The 21,308-nt window shown below is 36.2% G+C and overlaps 1 protein-coding gene and 1 long non-coding RNA gene across 2 annotated transcripts; one reads left to right on the forward strand and one right to left on the reverse strand.

Annotated features, from left to right (window-relative positions):
* Positions 1–1,986: 1,986 nt before the first annotated feature.
* LOC120425902 (uncharacterized) lies at positions 1,987–3,111 on the reverse strand. Its single transcript, XM_039590522.2, has 2 exons — positions 2,820–3,111; positions 1,987–2,749 (listed from the first exon to the last, which is right to left on the reverse strand). The coding sequence occupies exons 1-2, from the start codon at positions 2,889–2,891 to the stop codon at positions 2,495–2,497; spliced, it is 327 nt and encodes a 108-aa protein (XP_039446456.1). The 5' UTR covers positions 2,892–3,111; the 3' UTR covers positions 1,987–2,494.
* Positions 3,112–3,286: 175 nt separating this feature from the next.
* LOC128092909 (uncharacterized) lies at positions 3,287–5,604 on the forward strand. The gene is made up of 3 exons (XR_008212092.1): positions 3,287–4,090; positions 4,144–4,434; positions 4,495–5,604. It is a non-coding gene; the product is annotated as an uncharacterized LOC128092909 (long non-coding RNA).
* The last annotated feature ends 15,704 nt before the right edge of the window (positions 5,605–21,308 follow it).

A 21,308-nucleotide genomic window follows, 5' to 3' on the forward strand; every position in this document is an offset into this window, starting at 1 on the left:
AAGACCTGGCATAACTTTTAAGTATTTTAAAATGATAAAAACATGTTTTCACAGCTTTGTATCTAATAAGTTCAAACCATTTGTAGCAGTTTTCTTATGAACACCCTGCTTTCAAAGCATTTGTTTGTATCGAGCCAGAATTTGGAAAATATTAAAGTTCAAGCTGAATAAAAAATAAAATTGTGACAATATAATCAATTATAATGTAATGCTTCTTAATAATAGTAAACAGAAAAATTAGAAAAAGTGCTTAACATTTAATTGTACACAATCCGAATTAATATTATGTATTCATAAAAAAACCAAGCGTGACGTCACAGTCTCGGAAAACCCCCCTCCTCCCTTCGTCACATCTTGTCACACCTACGGTAACCCCCCCTCCCCCCCCTAAGAGCGTACGTACTTTATGGATGACGCCATTAATTTGTTAATCCTAGTATTACGTTCTATAGTGGCAAAAGTTCCTCCGACAATGTTTTTTTTTAAAAAAAACCTCATTAAACTAGTTAAAACCATAATTAAAATTCAAGACGCTAGCTCATGTTTCGTCCTAGTATTTGTATAACATTTTCCATGAAAACAATAATCATGTCATTTAGAAAATAAACTCCTAATGAAGAATTTATAAACATTTTCGCATATCCATAACGTCATAAAACGTCGCAGTTTAGAACATACACAACTTCGCCATAAATTCACTCACTTCCAGAGGCAATGTGACCCAAATGTGTCAAATGGCGTGCAAGATCTTCCTCGTGTTTGGCTTGCATCCGGTCGGCTACCGAATCTGGGTCAGGCGTAATTTTTCAATCAAGTTTATTTATTTCTGTTTGTTTTGCTTTTGCCCAAACAAGCTTATTCTTTCCTGTAGTGCACATACAGATACAAAATGTGTGTAATGTGTCAATGAAAATATAATCACAAATCGTGCACAAGTACGCATGTCCATTTTTCAAATAATTATTGTAAAATCTTTTTTGCATGATATTTCGTAACCACATTTAAAGCTAATGTTAAAATCTAAAAAAACATATATTGTTTGGAATTCCTAAATAGAATCATTCCTCAAACACTCCAAGCAGCTGGTGCAATTCGAGGCCAAAATTATGATTGACATGAATGAATTTATTTAAACGGCCATCAGTCGCCACGAACGCCCCGGGTGAGACCTTGTGGGTGTGTCCGACGTGGGAAGTGCTCACGAGGATTCACGTCCAAAATTTTGGCCGTGCTCGACAGCTCTCGACGTCTTCCCCGTCCGATCCAAAAAGAAAAGTAGGTCACCTCACGGCGCAAAAAAAAACCGTCGGCTGAGAAAAAATGTCATGCAGAAAAAAAAACTCCGGCCAATATGGCTTCTCCCCGGAGAGGGCTGGCCACCCCCCGTCCCTCGGAGCCAAGGTAATCCATTCTAAAGAGGTACGGCTATGTTTGTAAAGCTGTATTGGTGTACGAACCCAGAGAAAAAAAAATTGACAATTTTAGCTGCTAAATTCAACTTTATGCAACTTTTCTCTCCGTGCACCACCAGAGCCGAAAATTTGTGACGTCATACCGTTCGTTTTGGTAGGACAAGTAAAGGAATTTTGATTTTTTTTAAGGTGACATCGGTGAGCATCCTTTGGGCTTCTTCTTCTTCGTGTTCTTCTTCATAGTAGTCATTAAAATCATTAGCGTCATTAGTTGTTTTTGTTTACCATTTGAAATCAAACAAAAATGTGTTTGTTTTGTTTAGTTTTAAAAGTCAATATTTACATTCATGACTAATTCATCTAGCAGTGTTTTGTCACAATGAATAATCCAATAATAATTATTATTACGAGTTTTCTAATGTATACGTTTAAATTCGAAATGAGGTTTAAAAATATGTTTTAACATGAGTAGAAAAAAATTAAAATTAAAAAACATCGAAATTTTCATTTAAAGAAGTAGAAAAACAACAGAAGAGCGTGTTTTTTCATTTTTTATTCGAATATTTTCATCTATTCTTATCTTGTAAAAAAAATTATCAAAAATGCATAATGTGAACCTTTTTGTTTCACAATTTTGTAAATTTTACTTGCTATTGCAAATTTTGCAATTCAAGGTTCACAATGAACCTTTACTTTTTGTTTGAAGGTGGTTGCTGAAGAGACCACTGTTTGTTTAACTATTGCATACTTCTAGTCTTATTTAACGAACAGGTCGAATTTGTTTTAACTTTTTCTTGCCGGCAAGAGTTGCAGCTTCATGATGATTTGCTGCCGGGCCAACAAAGCATCGAAGTTCTTCTACGAGTTACTCCAAGTTACGCTAGCCATGTAAGGCAACCTTCTAGGAACAACTCTATGCACGTGTCGCTTCACATGCCACTTCGTAACCCTCCAAGGACAACTCTGTGCCGCGTGATGCTTCACGTACCGTTCCGTACAGTGAAAGTGAAAACCGCATTATCGCACGGACTGGTTGAATTGCGTTTCCCTTCCCTTCCCTTCCGATGAAAAGCGGGCCGATCCTAGATAAGCTTCTCCTTAACGTTGACAACCAAATTCGCCACACATCCCGCGGCAAACTTCCTCAAGTCCATAACCGGCATAACCAAGAACTTCTGGCAGGCCTCAGCCAGCTTTTCGGTGGAATCACCACCGGGAGGGCGCTCATTTAACACAGAGCAACCAGGACATGAACGCGAATCTCCTCGTTCTTGTACGCGATCATTTTCAAGAATTATTTCTCTGCCAGATTGCGTCAAATTCTTGGCCACACTTACCTGTAAATGTGAAACGGAAGTTAGCATTTCATTAGCCAAAGACATTATGGGATATTTGACTTCCTCCTACCTTCAGCTCCACCAGCACATCGAACAGCACCTTCGCCAGGATCATCCGCAAAATGACCTCCTTGTACATCATCGCGTTGCCGATTCCAGCGGGTCAAACAACAGTCATCGCCACCAAAAATCGCACCTTCGGCTCGTGTTCCGACGTAAGCCTTCCGTTGATCCGGGCCATCTGACTCTGTCCAGGATGGCAAAATCCTCGTGAATTTCCTTCCTTTCACGAATCCGGGGATTGTTTACTAGCAAATTTTGTTTTGTTTGCTTCGCTTGCTGCGATTTGGCCCGAAAACATGACAGATGAAAATAAACGACAGCAGTGATGCCAAATCATTGGTGTGCAAATTAAATCAAATTGTATTATTCGGAAATTAGTGATTTTAATTGCTTTTAGCAAGAATTTCATTAATAAAAACTAAAATAGTGATGATTAAACATTGTTTAGATATCTTTTTCACATAGTTTGTTGACAAAAAAAACATTTTAATTTTTAAAATTCTATTTTACTGCTAACTGTAGCTGGCAACATTGTTTGCATATGTTGTAGTATGTTTGGAAAGGGCTTGTGACGAGGCAAATAGAATAAAACTATGTATAAGAATACGCTTGTTTCATAAGCTTGGTTAGACATGATGGTTTGCTCTGGTTTTACAAACAAAGAAGAAGAGAACTATTTTTCCCAGCACCGCCGTGCTGAAAAACGGGCAAATTGTGACTAAAGTTTTGTTTTATTAGCGCCCAAAAAAGGTTTTTCTGGAAGTTTTCCAACAATAAGTAGGTGCTTACTGATGTGGAGCTTATCCATGAAGATTTTACCTATTAATTAGTGAATCTAAAGTGGTGCACAATCGAAGAAGAAATGTGTTGAAGAAGATAGAAAATTTGTGGAAAGAAGAAGTATGCAAAAGAATTTTATAATGCTTCCTAATCTCGGCGAGTTTGTGAAAGTTTAAAAAGCGTAAACACAAAAAATGTTTCTTCATTAGATGAATTGTGCACGTATCTCATACGAGATAAATTTTGGTTGAGGTAAGTGTCTAAATATTGAAATTGGAGCCAATTTTCTGGAGGCGAGATTTTCCGTCAGCAGATATTAAGGATAAAATGATAATCATCAGTTGAAATTAAGGTCAAACGACAGCCGCCTTTTTCGGCCATTTTTTTGCTACTTGGAATTCCACCTTAAGGTTTTAAGATTTTTGCGGGGTTTTGGAGGGACCTGTGCCGCGCTAATGTCCTCCTGTCGTGAAGGAAGGATGAAAACTTCACGAAAAGGTTAACATAATATTGAGAATAGTTTTATTTTATACTAATTTGATTAATTTCAGGTGTACTTGCGACCCGGTCGAGTCAGAGCGGACAAAATTACGGAACCAGAATCGCAACCCGCTGGTTCCTCAATTACGGGCAGGGAAGGAAGTGATCCATGAAATGGCCAGCTTTTCTGCACATCGATGGGAGAAGCGGGAGTGGAACTGGTGGGAGAAAAACAGTGAATAAATCGGAGCTGATAGAACCGCAGCGAAGCGCCGGAATGTCCTCAGCGTGTTGGAGGTCTTCTGCACCGCGCCGTTGACTTGAAATGCCCATGCCATGTTTTTGTTCAACCGGGGGTCGAGGTTGGTAACCCATCTGTCGGATTTTGAGGTTAGAAACTAAGACATCTAAATGTATTTCAGCGTCCTTCTCTAGCAAGTGCAGAAGCTAACAAACAAAACGCATGTCTTCGATGGCCTGCCGCGGGTCGAGCGAAGTCGGTGCAGTTGCTGCAAGCAACCCAGAAGCAGCACCCGCGCGTCGCCTAGCCCGGCGCCCAGGCCAATGCAGGATCTCACAAAAGCTCTAGACGCTGAGCTCGCTCACGTTCGAACCGTTGGATCCGATGTCGGACATTCAGAGCTTCTTGCGCAATGAGAAGAAGAATGCGATTTTGTCCGTTATCTGGGAAGTGCACAAGAACTCGTTTCAGGCGACGCAAAACGCCAAGATTCTGAACCTGATTAGATCGTTCGTCGGACTCAAGTTCGCCAACCAGAACCAAAACTCGAGCTTCATCGGCCTACAGGATGGTCACCTTAAAGCCTCTCTGGCCAATGGTCTACTACTTTCAGCGCGGTGGCGACACCGCATCTGCCCTCAAGGGCATGCAAATGGCCGGACCGTGTCGCGACGATTTGATCGCTGTCCTCGAGGAAAAGTGGCCCAAAAACGATCAGAAGATCAACCCCAAGCTGGTGCTAAAAATCCGATTGCAATACAAGTGTTAAATCTGGAACGCCAAGCGCGTCGTCTACTGCATCATCGGTTGCTGCAACATCCAGAAGATGCTGGCGCTGACCGGCCAGTTTGAAGCCGGCATTCATTTCCGGGGATTTGCATCACGCGCTTGCTAACTGCACATGATCCGGGCCTGCAGGAATCGTTGCTTCCGTCGACATCGATGCCCCGCGGGCATGTCATGCTTTTTCCTATTTTTTTTATTATATTAAATATATCTATTTTTTTACCATGGTTTTGCTTTGGGTGAGAAGGGGTCCATTCAGAATTAAATAAAAATCACGTTTAATCTATCACTACTGTTGCAAAACATTATTTCATGCAAAATAAACTTTTTAATTAGTCTGCCGAAACAATAAAGTTGGCTTAAAAAGTAAAAAATACAAAGTAAATTGCATTTTCTAGCAAATTGGTATACCACTCTGTAGAAGCGAGAACGGTATGACGTCATCATCAGAGGCATCGCGAATGTTGACACTTTTTCGCTTACCAACACTAAACCAAAACGTATTCAGCCGGACCTTTTAATATACGGACATTGCCTCGGAGCAGGTTGAAGAGCGCAAAACACAGTTTGACGGATGGATGGATGGATGTGTGCAGGCTATTTTTAGCACACCCAGTCAGATGAGCGGTTTTTTTTTTCCTACAAAGTTAATTGAAATCTAAAACGGTGAAACTTGGGAAACGCACATTTATAGCAATCTAGGTCAATGCCCGTTGCGCGCGGTTTTTCTTCGATTATTTACTCTCGGCAGTCGGCTTTCGGTTTCTTCTTGATTTTCGCTTTCCTCGGTGATTCGAGTTATATAAAATTTGAAAAAGTATTTTTTTGGGTAGTTCTACTTTAGAAAACAAGTGCTAAAAAGTTGAACTTTAAAGCACTCAAATGGATTTTTTTGCTTTTGTTTTTTCCACATTGTTGTTTTTGGTGACCATTGGTGATTTTTTGGTAGGCCATTTTATCACTACGGAATGAATGGAAAAGCAGTTTGTTTCAAAACAGAATTGATTTCCAACAAGCTAAAACATTGTCGCAAAACGGAACAGCATTCGGGACATGACTGAAAAAAAAGAGTTTGGTTTTAAAATTTTCGATAACAACACATTTTTTTGACCGGGTCCGGTGGTTTAGTGGTTAGCGTGGTAGCCTCCAAACCCCAGTATGGCCTGGGTTCAATCCCAGACGAGCCCGGTGGCCAGGGCTTGTGAAATTTCGACTTTGTTTGTGATAGCTGACAGAACACTCCAATCGTCTTCACCACGACAACCTGATTTTTACATTCTGCTTTCGTTCGTTTCACACACAAAGGAATGAGTGCTACGCAAAGTCACTCACACAATCATTGACTTCCCTCCAGGAGAAAAATCGCCTAGAGAGCGGTCGTTTGACATTCTACCGAGATTCCGATCATCTCTCCAATGATAGCAATCATATGATTTCTGTCACCACGCAGCATACACTAGGAAGAGAGAGACAAAAACGAGAGAAAGAGAAAGAGCACGTTTTCTCGTTCGGGCGGCTGCTTGAGTGGTGCTCATTTTTCGTTCGTTTCGTCTTCGTGCTTACGTTCATCGACCGTTGCCAAGCAATGACGGTCATGATAGGCGTTGTGTGTCAGCGATCAAATATCGTTTTGGGAAATGATCGCTGACAGAAAGTTCTATCGAATATCGAGCAGTCCCGTTCAGTGATAGATCCCTTTTCAAGCATTGCCGGTGGCATTTTTTGAGACGAGATTTGCATGACCACGCCTTCTATCGGATGGGGAAGTAAAACGTCGGTCCATTTGCGTAAAAAGAGGCTATGGGTGACTCACCACACATAACCTTCGGACGCCTAGAAATGAGCAGAAACTTGCAACAGAGCCCACAAAAGACCCGGGGGTCGTTAAAGTGGATTGCTTTGCTAACTATATTAATTTTTTAACATTTTCCTTGTACTTCCTGTGTAAACAGAAGCCAATTTCAAACAAAATCATTTCTATATAATTTTCTAGGCAATTTCAAGACTAACTTCCAAAAATTTTTAGCAGCAAGTATCACAGCACGCTTCATATGTTAGTACAGTTATGCTACTACCAAAAATTTTCAAAATATTAATGAATTTATCATAATTCCAAAATTCAAAATTTGCAAAAAGTCTTAAAATGTACTAAATGTAAAGAATATTAGAAAACAACCGCTATACAATGTATTGAAATTGTTTATAGTCAATTGTAAAGGTTTTTCAATTTTCAGCAATTTTTTTGCCCCTTGATTTTTGAGGAAATATTGAAAAGAGGGACCAAAACTTGAAATAAATATTTGCAGTGGCCTAAGTAGTTTTTAATTTTCGATTTTTTGTATCGGAACAATAAAGGCATTATTAAGCACTTGTATCGAAAAGTAATACATTCCGCAAAAAATGAATTTTAATCATATTGGAGCAATTCTCTACAAAAACCGGAAATGGATTTTATTTGTACATTTTGATTAAGCTCAAACTATGTGAGGGCATTCCCTATGACCAAAAAAGCTATTTTGTGTCATTGGTTCACACTTACAAGTCTTCATACAATGTTGGCAGTTGTCCATACAAAAATGGTACGTAAATATTCGAAAATCTGAAATTTTTGAATGAATTTTCTGATCAATGTCTTCGGTAAAGTTGTTGGTATTGTTGAGGACTATTCAGAAAAAAATAAGAACACGGAAAAAAATATTGTCGCTAATGATCTCTATTTCTAAAAATCGAAAAACTGCAAATATTTCGGTCCCCTTTATCAAAAAATCTATGAAGTACTTTTAGATTGCAAACTAAATTTTACTTTAAAAAAATAAATCAAAAAAATGTATGTGAAAAATTAAGTTGTTTTTCCAAAAATCACTATTTTACAAAAAACATTGTAGCTAGGCGAGATTTTTTTTTAACAAACTCTATGGCTCAATAGTTGCGGGTTTGTCCCCTGAAACATAAAAAATCTCGAAAATCTAAAATTTTGGGAAATTGAGTTTTTGTAAAAATAAGTTAATTTAAAAAATCGGAATTTGTTTTGACCGTGTACCTTTTCCTCACAATAGTCCACAACAATACCTTCAACATTGCCGATGACACAAAATTGATCAGAAAATTCATTCAAAAGTTGCAGATTCTCGAATATTTAAGTACGATTTTTGTATGGACAGTTGCCAAAATTGTATGGAGATTTGTATGGGTGAACCAATGACACGAAATAGCTTCTTTGGTCATAGGGAAGGCCCCCACAAAGTTTGAGCAAAATAAAATAAAAAATACAAAAAATAAAAATGGTCGAAATCGGCTGGTTTTGTAGAGAATTGCTCATTGTGGCTTTGTCGAAGACACTAAACTGATCAGAAAATACTTTCTTATGGAAAACTTTTCATTTAATCTAAACAAATTTAAAAAAAATCGTTTAGTTCTAGGAAATAACTTAAAAATACGAAGAATTCACCAAAAAAATATAATTCAGCTAAGAATTTTATTGATAATAACAATCAAGAGTTTTGCGAATCTTGAAGAAAAATAAACTTAAAAATCAATTAAAATAGAATTGGCAAAAACTCACTTACCTGAATTTTAACAAAATTGTATGGTTCAGTCAGTTAATTATACCACTTTGATAACAAATTCTTATAATAAGCAAAAAAATGGATATTAAAATATTCAAAGTGTTTTTTTTTTTTTACTGTGCCATTATGGTGGTTCTAAAACACGAAATATAATGGCAAAAAACATATTTTTTTTGGTACAATATCAACTTATCATCGCTTTAACCAATTTTAGCTATCTTGGATGCAAATAAAATTCTATAAATTGATCTATGGAGGACAAATAGTTTGTAGATTGAAACATCTAACCCAACATTTGAAAAAGTCTTATGAAACTTTCAAATACTGCTTTACCACCGTCGGAATCAAAAAGTCTATGTCTGACAAAAACTATAGGATTTCCTAAGAAAAAAATCACAAAACATATTCAAAAATGGAAAAAGTTCATAAACATATTCCAAGATACAATTTTTTGTAAAAAAAGGCATCTTTTCAAAGTATTTGTCCCTCGGTACTGGCCCGTGGTCGAGGGGGGGGGGGGCGTATTATAAGCCAGAATTCGAACATTGCAATGAAGAATATGATGGAAAATATATCATATACTCGTACAGTTGCTTTGCAATTATCAGATTTAAAAAAAATTGACTAAAAAATATTTGTTTGCGGAAAATCATCGAACATTCTGTAGAATAAATCATATTTTTAAACAAATTCAAACATACCTAGAGTTTAATGAAAACGTCCTATAAACATATGAAAGACAATAGCTTAAAAGACCTTTTCAAAAAAATAACTCTAGATATTAATAATGATCATAAACGCAGATGAAAGCATTTCAAAATTGTGATTGCACTCAAAATTTCGTTAAAATTTTGAAGTATTTTGAAAAAAAACATTGCCCCCTGATTTATCCTGAAAAATATTAAAGCAAAAACTATACATTTATAGGCGTCAAAAGTAATTTTTTTTCACTTCATAACGAACATTTTGATACTTAATGAAATTTTATGTATGAAATATGAAAATATTCAAAATTCGATTTGCAGAAAAAATGTTAATAACGATTATATAATGTTAGTTATAATTTTCAACTTTAAAAAATATCATTGAAACTCCGCACTTTCTGGATATTACAACCAAGTCTGTATTTGAAAAGAAAAATCAACCCACATGTGTGGCGAAAATTTGCACGCAACTCAAACAAGCACACAAACACATTCACAATGTGGTAGGGGAAACCAAAATGGCCATGCAAGCGGAAAATTAGTGTTAAATAAACTTTAACGAAAAGTAAACGAACTCGCGCTCGCTCAACACAATAGTTGTAAGCTGGTGAGCGATTGCTGCTGCCTTGGCGGAAAAGTTTGGCATATCGGGAGAATCGGCGCAAGCGTTAAGGGGCCACCATTTGTCTGTAATTAGGTGCACGCGTAAAACCGCGATTGTTTCGTGCCTTGAAATTGCCTCTACTACAAACAGCAAGAGTGGTGTGGATTTAATTTTGTGGGTTTTTGTTTGTACTATGATTTGTTGCAATTTGTTGTCATTTATAGGTAAAATGAGAAAAGTTTGAAAACAAATTTGTGTAATTTAATTATTGTAATAATCATGGTGAAAAATCGAACGGATTACGGATCATAATCATAATCAATTAATCTTAAAATCACTGAAAAATATTAAATAATAATTCTGTTATTTTGAGTTGAACATTTCTCAACATATTATGTACTCTTATTTATTTACTTTTGCCAAAATTTCGAACTTAAAACTGTTTCTTTCCTCACATCCGAACACACACAACTCATTTGAATTCAATTCTGCACACCCCACGTCAATATCTCTGTCCACCTACCTTCCAGTAATATGATCCCGTCTGGGACCCAACCCCACCCGTTCAAAAATGTCCTCGGGCCATCCGTTAACGATGACAATCGTGTTCGAATTATTATAACACTCGTTTCCCATATTGACTCTCTCCGACTCATGTCCGAACCTTAAGCCCAAAAAAGGCGAAAACCTCAAAACTCATTTGCCATTCATTCGAGGTTCGCTTTATTTTCATGTGCGACAGACACACAGCAAGGAGCAAACGCGCCTTTTTTGGGCAACATGTCCTCGAGGTTCTAATTTTGTCCTCAGAAAAAAGAAAGAATAACGGAAAGGGGTTGGAGGGTGGAAGGACAGCTGTGTGTCGTTTTGGGCTGGAAGACATCCTTCTTTTCCCCCACAGAGCGAATCAAGTGACAGATTAACGCACTTCACTCGACTTTGGGCGGAGGAAAGCTAGGGTGGCTCAAATTTGAATACCCTAATCAAGAAAAAAACAGGTATTCAAAGCAAACTTTGTTTCCTGAAAAGAAAAAGAATTTTTCAAGAATGTTAAACAATCGACTCAGGACTGATCACCCTAGTGAAGGCCTCAAATGGGTATGTGCCCTGCAGCGTTCAAAAGTGTCCTGCTTATTTGCAGCCGAAATTAAATGTCCACCAAAGAGCCAAGTGATTAAAATCGGATGGCCATTATTATGCCAGTAGTGACGGGGGTGACTCATTGTGCAATTTATTGTGGTCTTTAAAACAGCTAGCATAAATTGGTTATTCTGTCTGCAGCGATATGAATTATGTTGAATGCTTTTTTTATGCTGTTAATAAACTTGATTTTTGAGCAAAACAATCCATAATTTAAAAAAATATTTTAGAAGTGTGCAAAACTCAAGAAATTGTCTTTTGTCAATCTATTATCTAATTCAAATAGGGATTTCCCAATTAAAAATGATCAGTAAATTGTAAAACATTAACAAAGATTCTTTTTTATTTCAAAACTCTACCATTATAGTATTAGGTAAGTGATGATAAAACATTTATTCTGCAATAATCATGAAAAACGAATAAAAATGCACGTCTTCTTAATTTCATGAAAAACTTTTCTTAAGTTATATGGGTTATTTAATAATGTTTCGATATTTTAACCTAATTTACACTAACATGATTTTGTAGGACCCAAAAAACGTACCTTTGCATGTTTGAAATAATGCTACAAAATTTGGGAAATAGATTTTTTACTCAAAACAAATTCAACTGATTATGTTTATAAAGTTGTCAACTCCTTTTTATTGTAGCAACGCCTAGGTATACCTAAAAAACATCAACGTTTTTGTGCTATGTTGTGATAAGGCGCTTTTTGGCGATCCGAGAAAAACGCGTTTTAATGTTTGGTGAGATTTCACAAAAAAAAACTAACTTAATCCACCTATGTGGTTGGTGCCTTCCTCACTCCTTACTAAAAGATTCTCATAGAACTTTATAATTTAAGACTCGTTGGAAAAGCCTTTCGATTACCTAACCAACGATGGATCGGATGATTGATTCACTAAAGTGGTCATAACTCGAGACAGGGTTGCCACGTCTTCAATGTTTCGGAATCGTTGGAAAGAATTGTCGATTACCTAACCAATGATGGGTTGAGACAGGGTTGGCAGATCTTCGATCTTTTGGACTCATTTGAAAGGTCTTTTGATAACCTATCCAACGGTATTTAACATGATGATATTTATTAACGATTTATGGACATTTATCCAACATCCAGGTATGTGTGAAAACACATTTGTTTAACTAATTTTTGAGCTACTTATCAAAACTTAAATTTTGTTGGAACTCGATCTATGGGACGTTAAACCGAGTCAAATGCAATCGGTTTGGTCTATTTCGGTTCAGCCAGTGCTGAGCAAACTGAGCGACAATTTTGTTAACACACAGACACATAGACACACACACAGACAGACATTTGTTCAGTTTTCAATTCTGAGTCGAAAGGTATACATGAAGGTGGGTCTACGATCTTCATGTAAAAAGTTAATTTTTAGAGCAAGATTACCGCCTTACCTTAGTGAGGAAGACAAAAAGGTTGAATTTTGGAGTTTGAAAACACTGTTGGTTGAATAGGGGAAATATACCCATTTTAATCACACTAAGCCGTTCGACCAATTCTCATCAATTTTGCCGTTTTCCGCTATTAAATCAATATTTTCAGATGTATCAACAATGGAGAGTTGCTTGCTTACTTTAATTTGAGCTATTTATTACTTTGGAACAGGTAAAAACACTTTATGAAAGCTGAAATTCATGATCAAAGTGCTGATAGGCCGATAATAGAAATAGGCTGAGAAAGGGTATAGTTCCCCTACTGCCTTTTTTCTGAGTAATTCAAATAAAATTATATGTAAAAATATGAAATTTTACAGAAACTGATGAAAATTACACAAATTCCTTATGTAACATTACACATTTTTTTGACACAAAATCGGTCAAGTAGAGCGTCCAATTTCCTTTCCGGGAATTTCCGAGATTTCCTGAAAAAAAAATCTTTTTTTCCGGGAAATTTATAAATTTACTGGGAATTCCCGAAATTTAAGCGGAATTATGCATTTTCTTAATGTTCTGGCACCAGTGTATTAAAATGCACAAAAAAATAAAGAATTTCATTAAATTTGATTCAATTTAATGTAATTTTCATATTGAAGTAATCGTTCTGGCAAAAAATATCAAATCTTGGCATAAATTTAAATTTCTGGAGCACCCAAACACAGGATCCTCATACCAACGGCGTAAGAGGGTTTAGTAAGAAACATGGAAGCTTGATTGTATAGATGTTAATTATCATATAATTTAAAACATCTTTTTGTGTTATTATAACGCTTTTTACCGAAGTTATTTTAATTCAGATAAAACCATAAAACAAAAATAATGCCATACAACTTCGTATTATATAAAAGGTGCCCAAAGTATGCATTTATTTCAAAAACTTGATCAAATTATTTTAAAAACTTAATAAAATATAGTTGCAAGTGAAAAAGAAATTTAGATTTTTAAGGTATTTCAATCATTTATAAGCTGGAAACCAAAAGAAAATATTTTGTATGAAAAACTAAATTTCTGAATGTTTTTTTTTTCTCATTTCAACTCTCATATTCATATTCTCTCATACTGGACACAGAGACAAGTTTTAAAGCAATTTTATGTTTGTGGAACATGGATTAATTTGACTCCTATCCAAACACTTTGATTACAAAAATAAAAGTTGTCAACAAAACAAATACATATTATCATTTTTTAAAACTTTTTAAACGATTTGAAAGACAGCTTATAAAATAAGTTATTTTTTTCTTGAAGTTGTATAAAGTCAAGCCATAAATTGAACTTCACAATTTTAATGCTAAATATTAATGAGAACCAGAGTCAGAATAAATTCAATAAAGTTCAAATTTCCCGGGAATTTTGTAGCCCCGGGAAATTAGACGCTCTACTGTCAACGCTCCTCGATGAAATTTTACCAGTTTTTTACGGTGTTTCTAATCGATAAGTGTCTTCGGAAAAGAATATGCTAAGATCAGGTACTATCAGAACTGTTCTGGAAAAAGTTCTATACGCTGGAGATAACTGATTCCCTTTCTTCCAATGAATTTAAAGCTGTTGAAATAAATTTGCAGAACTTTTTTTGTCTTGAGAAGGTGTTTTAAGATAATGCCATTTTAAGAATATTTTGTGTGAAAAAATATTAAAAAAGTCTCTATCCCTATCCTAGCTTTTGAAAAAAAAATCTCATTTCTTACCAATTTATAGTTTTCTTTTTCACCAACCAACAAAAATTGCGTTTAACAAAAATGCATTTTATTAGAAAATCTAAATGATTTCTGATTTCTTTTGCGTTAGTACTCCAAAAGCCAATAACCGCGCTGTGTGCAATCCATCAGGGGCCTGTCTGGAGATCCTGTCGCAAGTCGGAACCGATTCCCCGTTTCGTGCCAGTCGGTGATTAATGAATTTGTGCTACAATAACCGGTACACGTTGCAAAATGTTGCAAACAGAAGAAAAAAAAAGTGCGTCCCCTTTTTGGCTCGAACTCTATGGGCCAAAACAGGACACCACTCAAAAACGGGTTCCACCACTCCAAACAGGCTTCCTCGGCCTTATGAGTGTGTGTATGCAAATATGAGCCCTCATGTGTGTATGAGGACGCAAAGGGGCCAATGATCTTTCTGTCTCTCTCCCTGCTCGCGCCGGGGTTGTTGTCTGAGTCTGAGGGTGAAAAAAAACGGCCAAAGACAAACTGCAACAGTGAATTATAAATTCTGCAAAAGGACAATAAACTGTTAATCCCCTTCATTTCTTGACTTTTTTTTGATAAGGTCCTATAAACAAATGTAAACATTGAGTGTATCCCTTTCACAACTTATGTCAAAGTCCATCGGAGTAAGCGGGATACACTCAATGTTTACATTTGTTTATAGGACCTTATCAAAAAAAACTCAAGATTTGTTCGTCGTTTCCGATAGTCTTGTGTGTTATATTTTTACTTTTTTTTTTGTGTGCCTACCTTGTCCGAGTTCTAAAACAGCAACAAAAAAAGGGGTCGCACATAAACCAAGTCAAAAGGGGGTGGATGTCCTGTGAGGAGTTTTTTGTATGGGTTGGCTGAACTTGGCGACTGTTGTTAAAATAACTTCTCTTTTTGAGGTTCAGAAGATTCAAATTTGTAAAATAAACAAGATAATTGTCAAAATTCAAAATAAGAAAACATCAGAGAAGTTCAATTAAACTTGTTGTGCAATTAGAGAAGCATCAAAATAACTTCAAATCAATTTAAAATGAGGCAGCTTCAATTTCAAACAAATTTGTAATTTGACATTCTGAAGAAAAATCAAACAACAAAGCAGTTTAGCAGGAATTGAGCAAGCTCTCATAAAATTCTTGTAAAATAAATTATTTAGATTGTGCAAATTGGTAAATTGGATGGAAACAGAACCCAATATTTAAACTGTCCAAAATACGTGCTGTTCGTCCTCTCAAATTTTGTTTCACGGCCCTCTCATCGACTGGCAATACAGGAACACCATATTAGATAACTAATAATACTCTGATGTATTGATCCTTGCACTGTAACTTGGATTTGGCCCGCACTTTTCTCTCGCACTTTTGACAACAAAATTGCCAAAAACTAGGCAACCAGCAATTGTTTATTTACATTTCCAGTCGCAGTTTCCACCAAACTGGACATTCGCACTTTAAAATTGCGATTGACAGGTGAGCAACATCCGCTCGCTTTGATCATTTTTTGAGGAAATCAAAATTTTCCAAGCCAGCTTGACAAGTCGCAATAGTGCGATCGATAGCAATCAATTAGTGTGAAGTCCAAGTTAGTGAGAATTGCGCAATATATGATAATTACTTTCCAATTAGTAGTCATTACTTAACTAGACTTCCACTTGCGTCAATCATTCCATCCCAGTAGTCCTATAAAATTCCACACAATGCGTAAACCCTCACGTCAACCCGGGTCACGTGAGTTTGTATGTGTACACAATGTTCAAATCCATATATTCTTAGCAGGCAGCTTAATTCCCCCCAAAAATGGTATCGATTTACACGCGTCTGGCCGGCATGTCACCCTAAAACAAAAACCATCAGACATAAGTCAATAACCCTTGGACGGTAAACCTTGTCAGGTGTTGCGAACAAAATTAGCAGAACTAATCTTGCATGAAGACGTCGCTTGTCAAAGTCTACAATTTCTTAATATTTTGCAAATTTCTTTAAATTTTCAGGATGTTTGCTAAATTATGTCATGATAAACTAAGAAAATTACATTTCAATTCATGTAAAATCCATGCAAATTCAAGCCCATTTTCTGCAACTCCCAGTGACATGAGTCTTGGTGGCGACGACCTACCAAAGACCGCGTCCGTCTTCACTCCACAAACGACCACACCGTCGCGTCGGTCGTCGTAGACATAACCGGCTTCTTCGGCTTTTGCTGGTGTTGCCGGCTGGAGAGCACGACGAGCAAAAGGGGGAAGCAGGCATGTATAAAAGTTTTATTGGTTTTTTATGGGCTCACGGTGCTGACCTTGGAACGCACACAGCCTCAGACGACCGGCGACGACGACGACTGATGGTGGTGACACGTGCGGCCCCCATCGATCGGCCGTCGCGAAAATTTGCCACTGAAAGAGACGAGGAAGCTCTGAGCTCTGTCGGTGCTAGAGTTGATTCTCTCGGTGACGATGGCCAAAGTTTGATAGCATATTTAGTAGGCAACTTTGTGGGTTATGTAATGGGGATGGCTCAATTTGGGATGGCTTTTGGATCATTTCCTAAACTTTGGCTAGCTTTATCGATACCGGAAAAGAAAGCTTTATCTTTTTTTAGACAAATTTTTGTACGGGCAACAATAGGTCTTTTAAAGAGTTGTGATATTTCCTTCACTAAAATCACCAATTTTTGAATTAAATAATTTTAATCAACATAAAAACTTTAACGCTTAAATAAGATGTTTCAAGCAAAATATTGTCAGCGAAAAATTAAAAACAATTAAACTAATTCAACTAATTCTCTTATCAATCTATTTTCATCTCTTTTCAGGTAATTTCAAATGACTTCAAAGCTGTTAAATGAGGTATTCATAAATTCTAGAATGTTACAATAGCGTGGTTAGAATTCATAGATTAATCTGTGGTCGATCCTACATTCAGAAAGGCAGTTCGCCGAAATTTTAGTCAAATCAATCCATGAATGTTTGGACTTGTACGAACATCTTTTAAAACTCTCGATAAATGATGGATATTCTTATTTCTAAAATTTGCTTTAAACTTTGCATACACGTTTTGTATGTCAAAAGTAGCAAAAGGTGTTAAATATACATAATTTTAGAGTTTAAATTACATTTTTTTTCCGGCAAAAAAGATTTACCCATTCCCAGATGTAATATTACCATGAATTTTTTTACTGTGTATGTAAATTTCTAAAAATCTGTATCATGAGAAGCAATTTTCTGCTCGATTTGGTGTCTTCTGCAAAGCTTTAGGTATACACTCAATGTTTGACATTTGATTTATCCGTTTTAAAAAAAAGCCCAGGATTCAAGATACAATGTTTACATTCGGACAAAATGAAACAACCATTTTAACACAAATTGAATTGCGCAAAAATAGAGTTTTAATTTTTTGAATATGTTTTAGATGACCAAAAATGCATTCAAAAGTGTTTAAAATTGTTTTTTCAGAGTGAAAAAATAAATGTTTTAAAAATCAAATTCACAATCGAAAAATATTTTAATGTTTTATTGATAAAGTGCACCAAATTCAAATTACATCATCTTAAAAGTATTTTTTATGTTACTTATAGCTTATTTTTTTTCCTTCGAGATATTTGAAAAATTTCTAACACACTACCATTAAAGATTGGACCAATGGTTGCTGAGATATATCTCTTGATAGGAAAACAAACAGGATAGATTAATAGGAACAGAAAAAAGAAAACAAAAAACGTTACTTAATCCACCTTTAGGTGGTTGGTGCCTTCCTCACATTCATAAAGGCAATTCATTCAGTAAAAATAGCAACATTCCCGTTTAACATGTTAAACAAATCAACTTTATAACTAATTTCTTTTGATAGGGTTCGCAGACCTTCAATATTTCTGGCTCATCGGCAAGGTCTAAAAAAAAACCTATTCAACGCCGAGCTTCCGTGGCCGTGAGGTTACGGGTTTCGCCTTGTAAGCGGAAGGTGATGGGTTCGATTCCTGTCTGGCTCGGCAAAGTCAGATCTCTTAAAAGAGTAAATATGCTCACTGGGAATACTGACCGGTAGGGGATGGGTTTCGACTTACGGCGTGCTGGGTTTCCAATCCAGAGGTCGTGAGTTCGATTCTCGTACCGGGATGATGAAGTTTTTTTTTTTTAAAAAAACGATAGTTCGCATGGAAGATTCAGACAATATTTCTATGACAATATCTGAAATCCGGCCCCCAAAAAGTGTATAAATAACACTTAAGTGCTAATAACTTTTGATAGGGTTGTCAGATCCTCGATGTTTTAGGCTCATTTGGAAGGTCTTTCGATTATCTAACTAACGACAGGTCGCATGATGAACCCGGACATCATTTTCATTGAAATATCTGAGATCCGGCCTCCAAAAAGTGTATAAATAACACTTAAGTACTAATAACTTTTGATAGGATTGTCAGATCTTCAATGTTTTGGGCTCATTGGAAAGGTCTTTTCAATACCTTTCTGAAAATGTATAACATGACAGGGTTTCTTGCAAAAACAACCCTTTTTACAATCTCCCGGACATACGCCAAAATCGTTTTTTTAGCATAACTTTTGAAGTACTTTACTTATCTTGCTGATTTTAAATAGAGACCTATGGGACCCCAAGACGGATTGAATGAGACTAATACGGTCAAAATCCGTTCATCCAGTCCGGAGATAATCGAGTGACAATTTTTTGTCCACCCACCTACACACATCCACACAGACATTTGCTCAGAACATGATTCTGAGTCGATATGTATACGTGAAGGTGGGTCTAGGTTGTCAAATTAAGAAGTTCATTTTTCGAGTGATTTTATAGCCTTTCCTCAGTAAGGTGAGGAAGGCAAAAAGATCCGATTAAAACATTTTCCAATTAGGTCTCAAAAAACTTAACTTTTTGGCATTACATCGGAAAAGTGGAAAACTTACACATTTTTAGTTATAAAAAATGTCATGAAATTTCATCAAAATCAGTGCATTCAAAAACAGGTTTAAAAAATAAACACACTTTTAAAATAAAAAAAATGTTTTGTGGTTTGACATGATTCATTTTTGGTTGTCATTTTTTGAGAGTGATCATTGATCGTGAGTTAAACGATAATTTCCATTTTTTTAAGTAAAACAATGAATGATTTTTGTGAATTTTTGTAATGTCCTTCGTTATAACACCGTTTTTAACACCTGTGCAAATAATTAAATTAATTAACCATTAAAATAGATGATAATCGTGGTATACTGTCTAGTAATAAAGAAATTAATTTCCACATAATAATAACAGAAGCATTTTAAAATAAAAAAAAGAAAACACCAAACAAGACAAGACAATTTTACTTCATTATTTGCACCAAAAAAATCAAACAATTATATTTAAAGATTTAAGTAAAAAGGTTAAAGTCTAAAAAATGCAACCTAATTTAATTTTTACTTTTCTCTATTTAATTTTATTTTTGTTATGCAAAAAAGGCCATTTTTTGAGCTTTAAATTACCATGGACAAAAAGTATTTGTGCTGATTTTTAACATGGTTCATACTTAAAAAATTTGCCCCCAAAAATTTGGTTCACAAAATCACATCAAAATGGAAGAATGTTAGAGTTTTTCGTAATAGATTTTTCGAGATAAAAGGTAAATTTGCAATTCGAGTTTTATTTTTTGTGACTTAAGAATTGAAAAAGAAATTTTACTAGAAAATGAAAAAACACAAAACTTAATTCTCAAAACAGGCCTTCATGTTATGGATTAGGCGAATGAATATAGTTATTAATCGACTTCCACTTTTTTTTCATTGGCTAATCTCTCAACTCAATTTGTGGAATGACTGTAAAAAAATCTTCTTATTCCTTGAAATTGTTGTCGAAAAGTAAAATTTTTGGCTTCACATAAAGCAATTTTAAAAGAGAAATAATATCATTATTTGAGATTCTTTACGTTTTTCCATCTAATCTTAGAAGTTCAATCCAAATTCCCATTATAAAGCCATAAGATACATTTGAATTTCCCAACAAACCACCAAAATGTCTCCCTAACCGAAATTAGCTAATCAAAGTACGACGAACCATTCATGTTTGTGCAAACATCACATCATTCAATTCCGGCACAATTTATTCATAACAAAATTTCCACCCAATATGGCGCAGCGATGCGCGACTTCTTTGAAGAATGTCGCATATTTTTTGGCAACATAATTTATTTATGATTCCCTGCTCTCCATTCTTTGCGCCGAATTGGCGACGGATTTTATTGAGTCTCTGTCTCGCGCTCTCCTAGTTGACATGTTCCTGCAGGAACACGACACGAGACGACTATCGCGTACAGTAAATCGCGCGAAACCGACAACGATATAAAACACGACTCACACACACAATTATTCAATAATTCAGATTGTTTACTTTGCTTGTTCGCGCGGGCTGTTCTGTGAATAGCTTGAAATTAAATTACTTTCTTTTGTCAAGCACAATCGGCGGTGGTGGTGACGCGGCAGCCCTCAAAACAAACTTGCAAAGCACACACACACTTACAGGGACACACACATACAAAACGAAAATTTTCATAGGCGAAATGTGAAGCCTTGAAAATACCTTATAAATAAAATTTCAGAGATTTCATATTTTTTATGAACTAACAAAAAAACAGTTTTTTCTTAAAACCCTTTTTCTGGGTGTCTTCGGTTGAATTGGCTGGGTCGGGTGGCGTCGTCGGGCCCTCTCCTGGCCCAGGTATCGGGTATCGGAGTATCCCTAACCTACCCTATATGGGAGAGCGCAGTCGGGGCCAAAGTACCCATAATGCACCACCACCACCCAAGAGTCACATACAAAAGTGTCAGTGTTAAAAATTGAGAGCAAAAACGCACACACAACTGAGAGAGAGGGAGAAATGAAGAGCAAAAGAGCTGCTCCTGGTGAGGGTTTTGCAACTTCCTGTTTTCTGCCCGTTTTCCTCCCGTCGGCCAACCAACACCCCCCGAGACCTGTCTGGTGCGGTTGATTGGATTGTAGGGAAAGCGGGGGGGAATGGAGAGCGGGGAAAAGAGCAAACGGCCATGGCCAAGTTTTGAGAGATGAGCAGGAT

This window comes from Culex pipiens, chromosome 2 (assembly GCF_016801865.2).
Source record: "Culex pipiens pallens isolate TS chromosome 2, TS_CPP_V2, whole genome shotgun sequence".
Lineage (NCBI taxonomy): Eukaryota > Metazoa > Arthropoda > Insecta > Diptera > Culicidae > Culex > Culex pipiens.

Bases quoted from the DNA above. Each gene is read 5' to 3' on its own strand.
- LOC120425902 (XM_039590522.2), bottom strand. From the start codon at position 2,891: ATGATGTACAAGGAGGTCATTTTGCGGATGATCCTGGCGAAGGTGCTG. The intron at 2,750-2,819 runs GTAGGAGGAAGT...TCACATTTACAG, and splicing joins ATGTGCTGGTGGAGCTGAAG to GTAAGTGTGGCCAAGAATTT.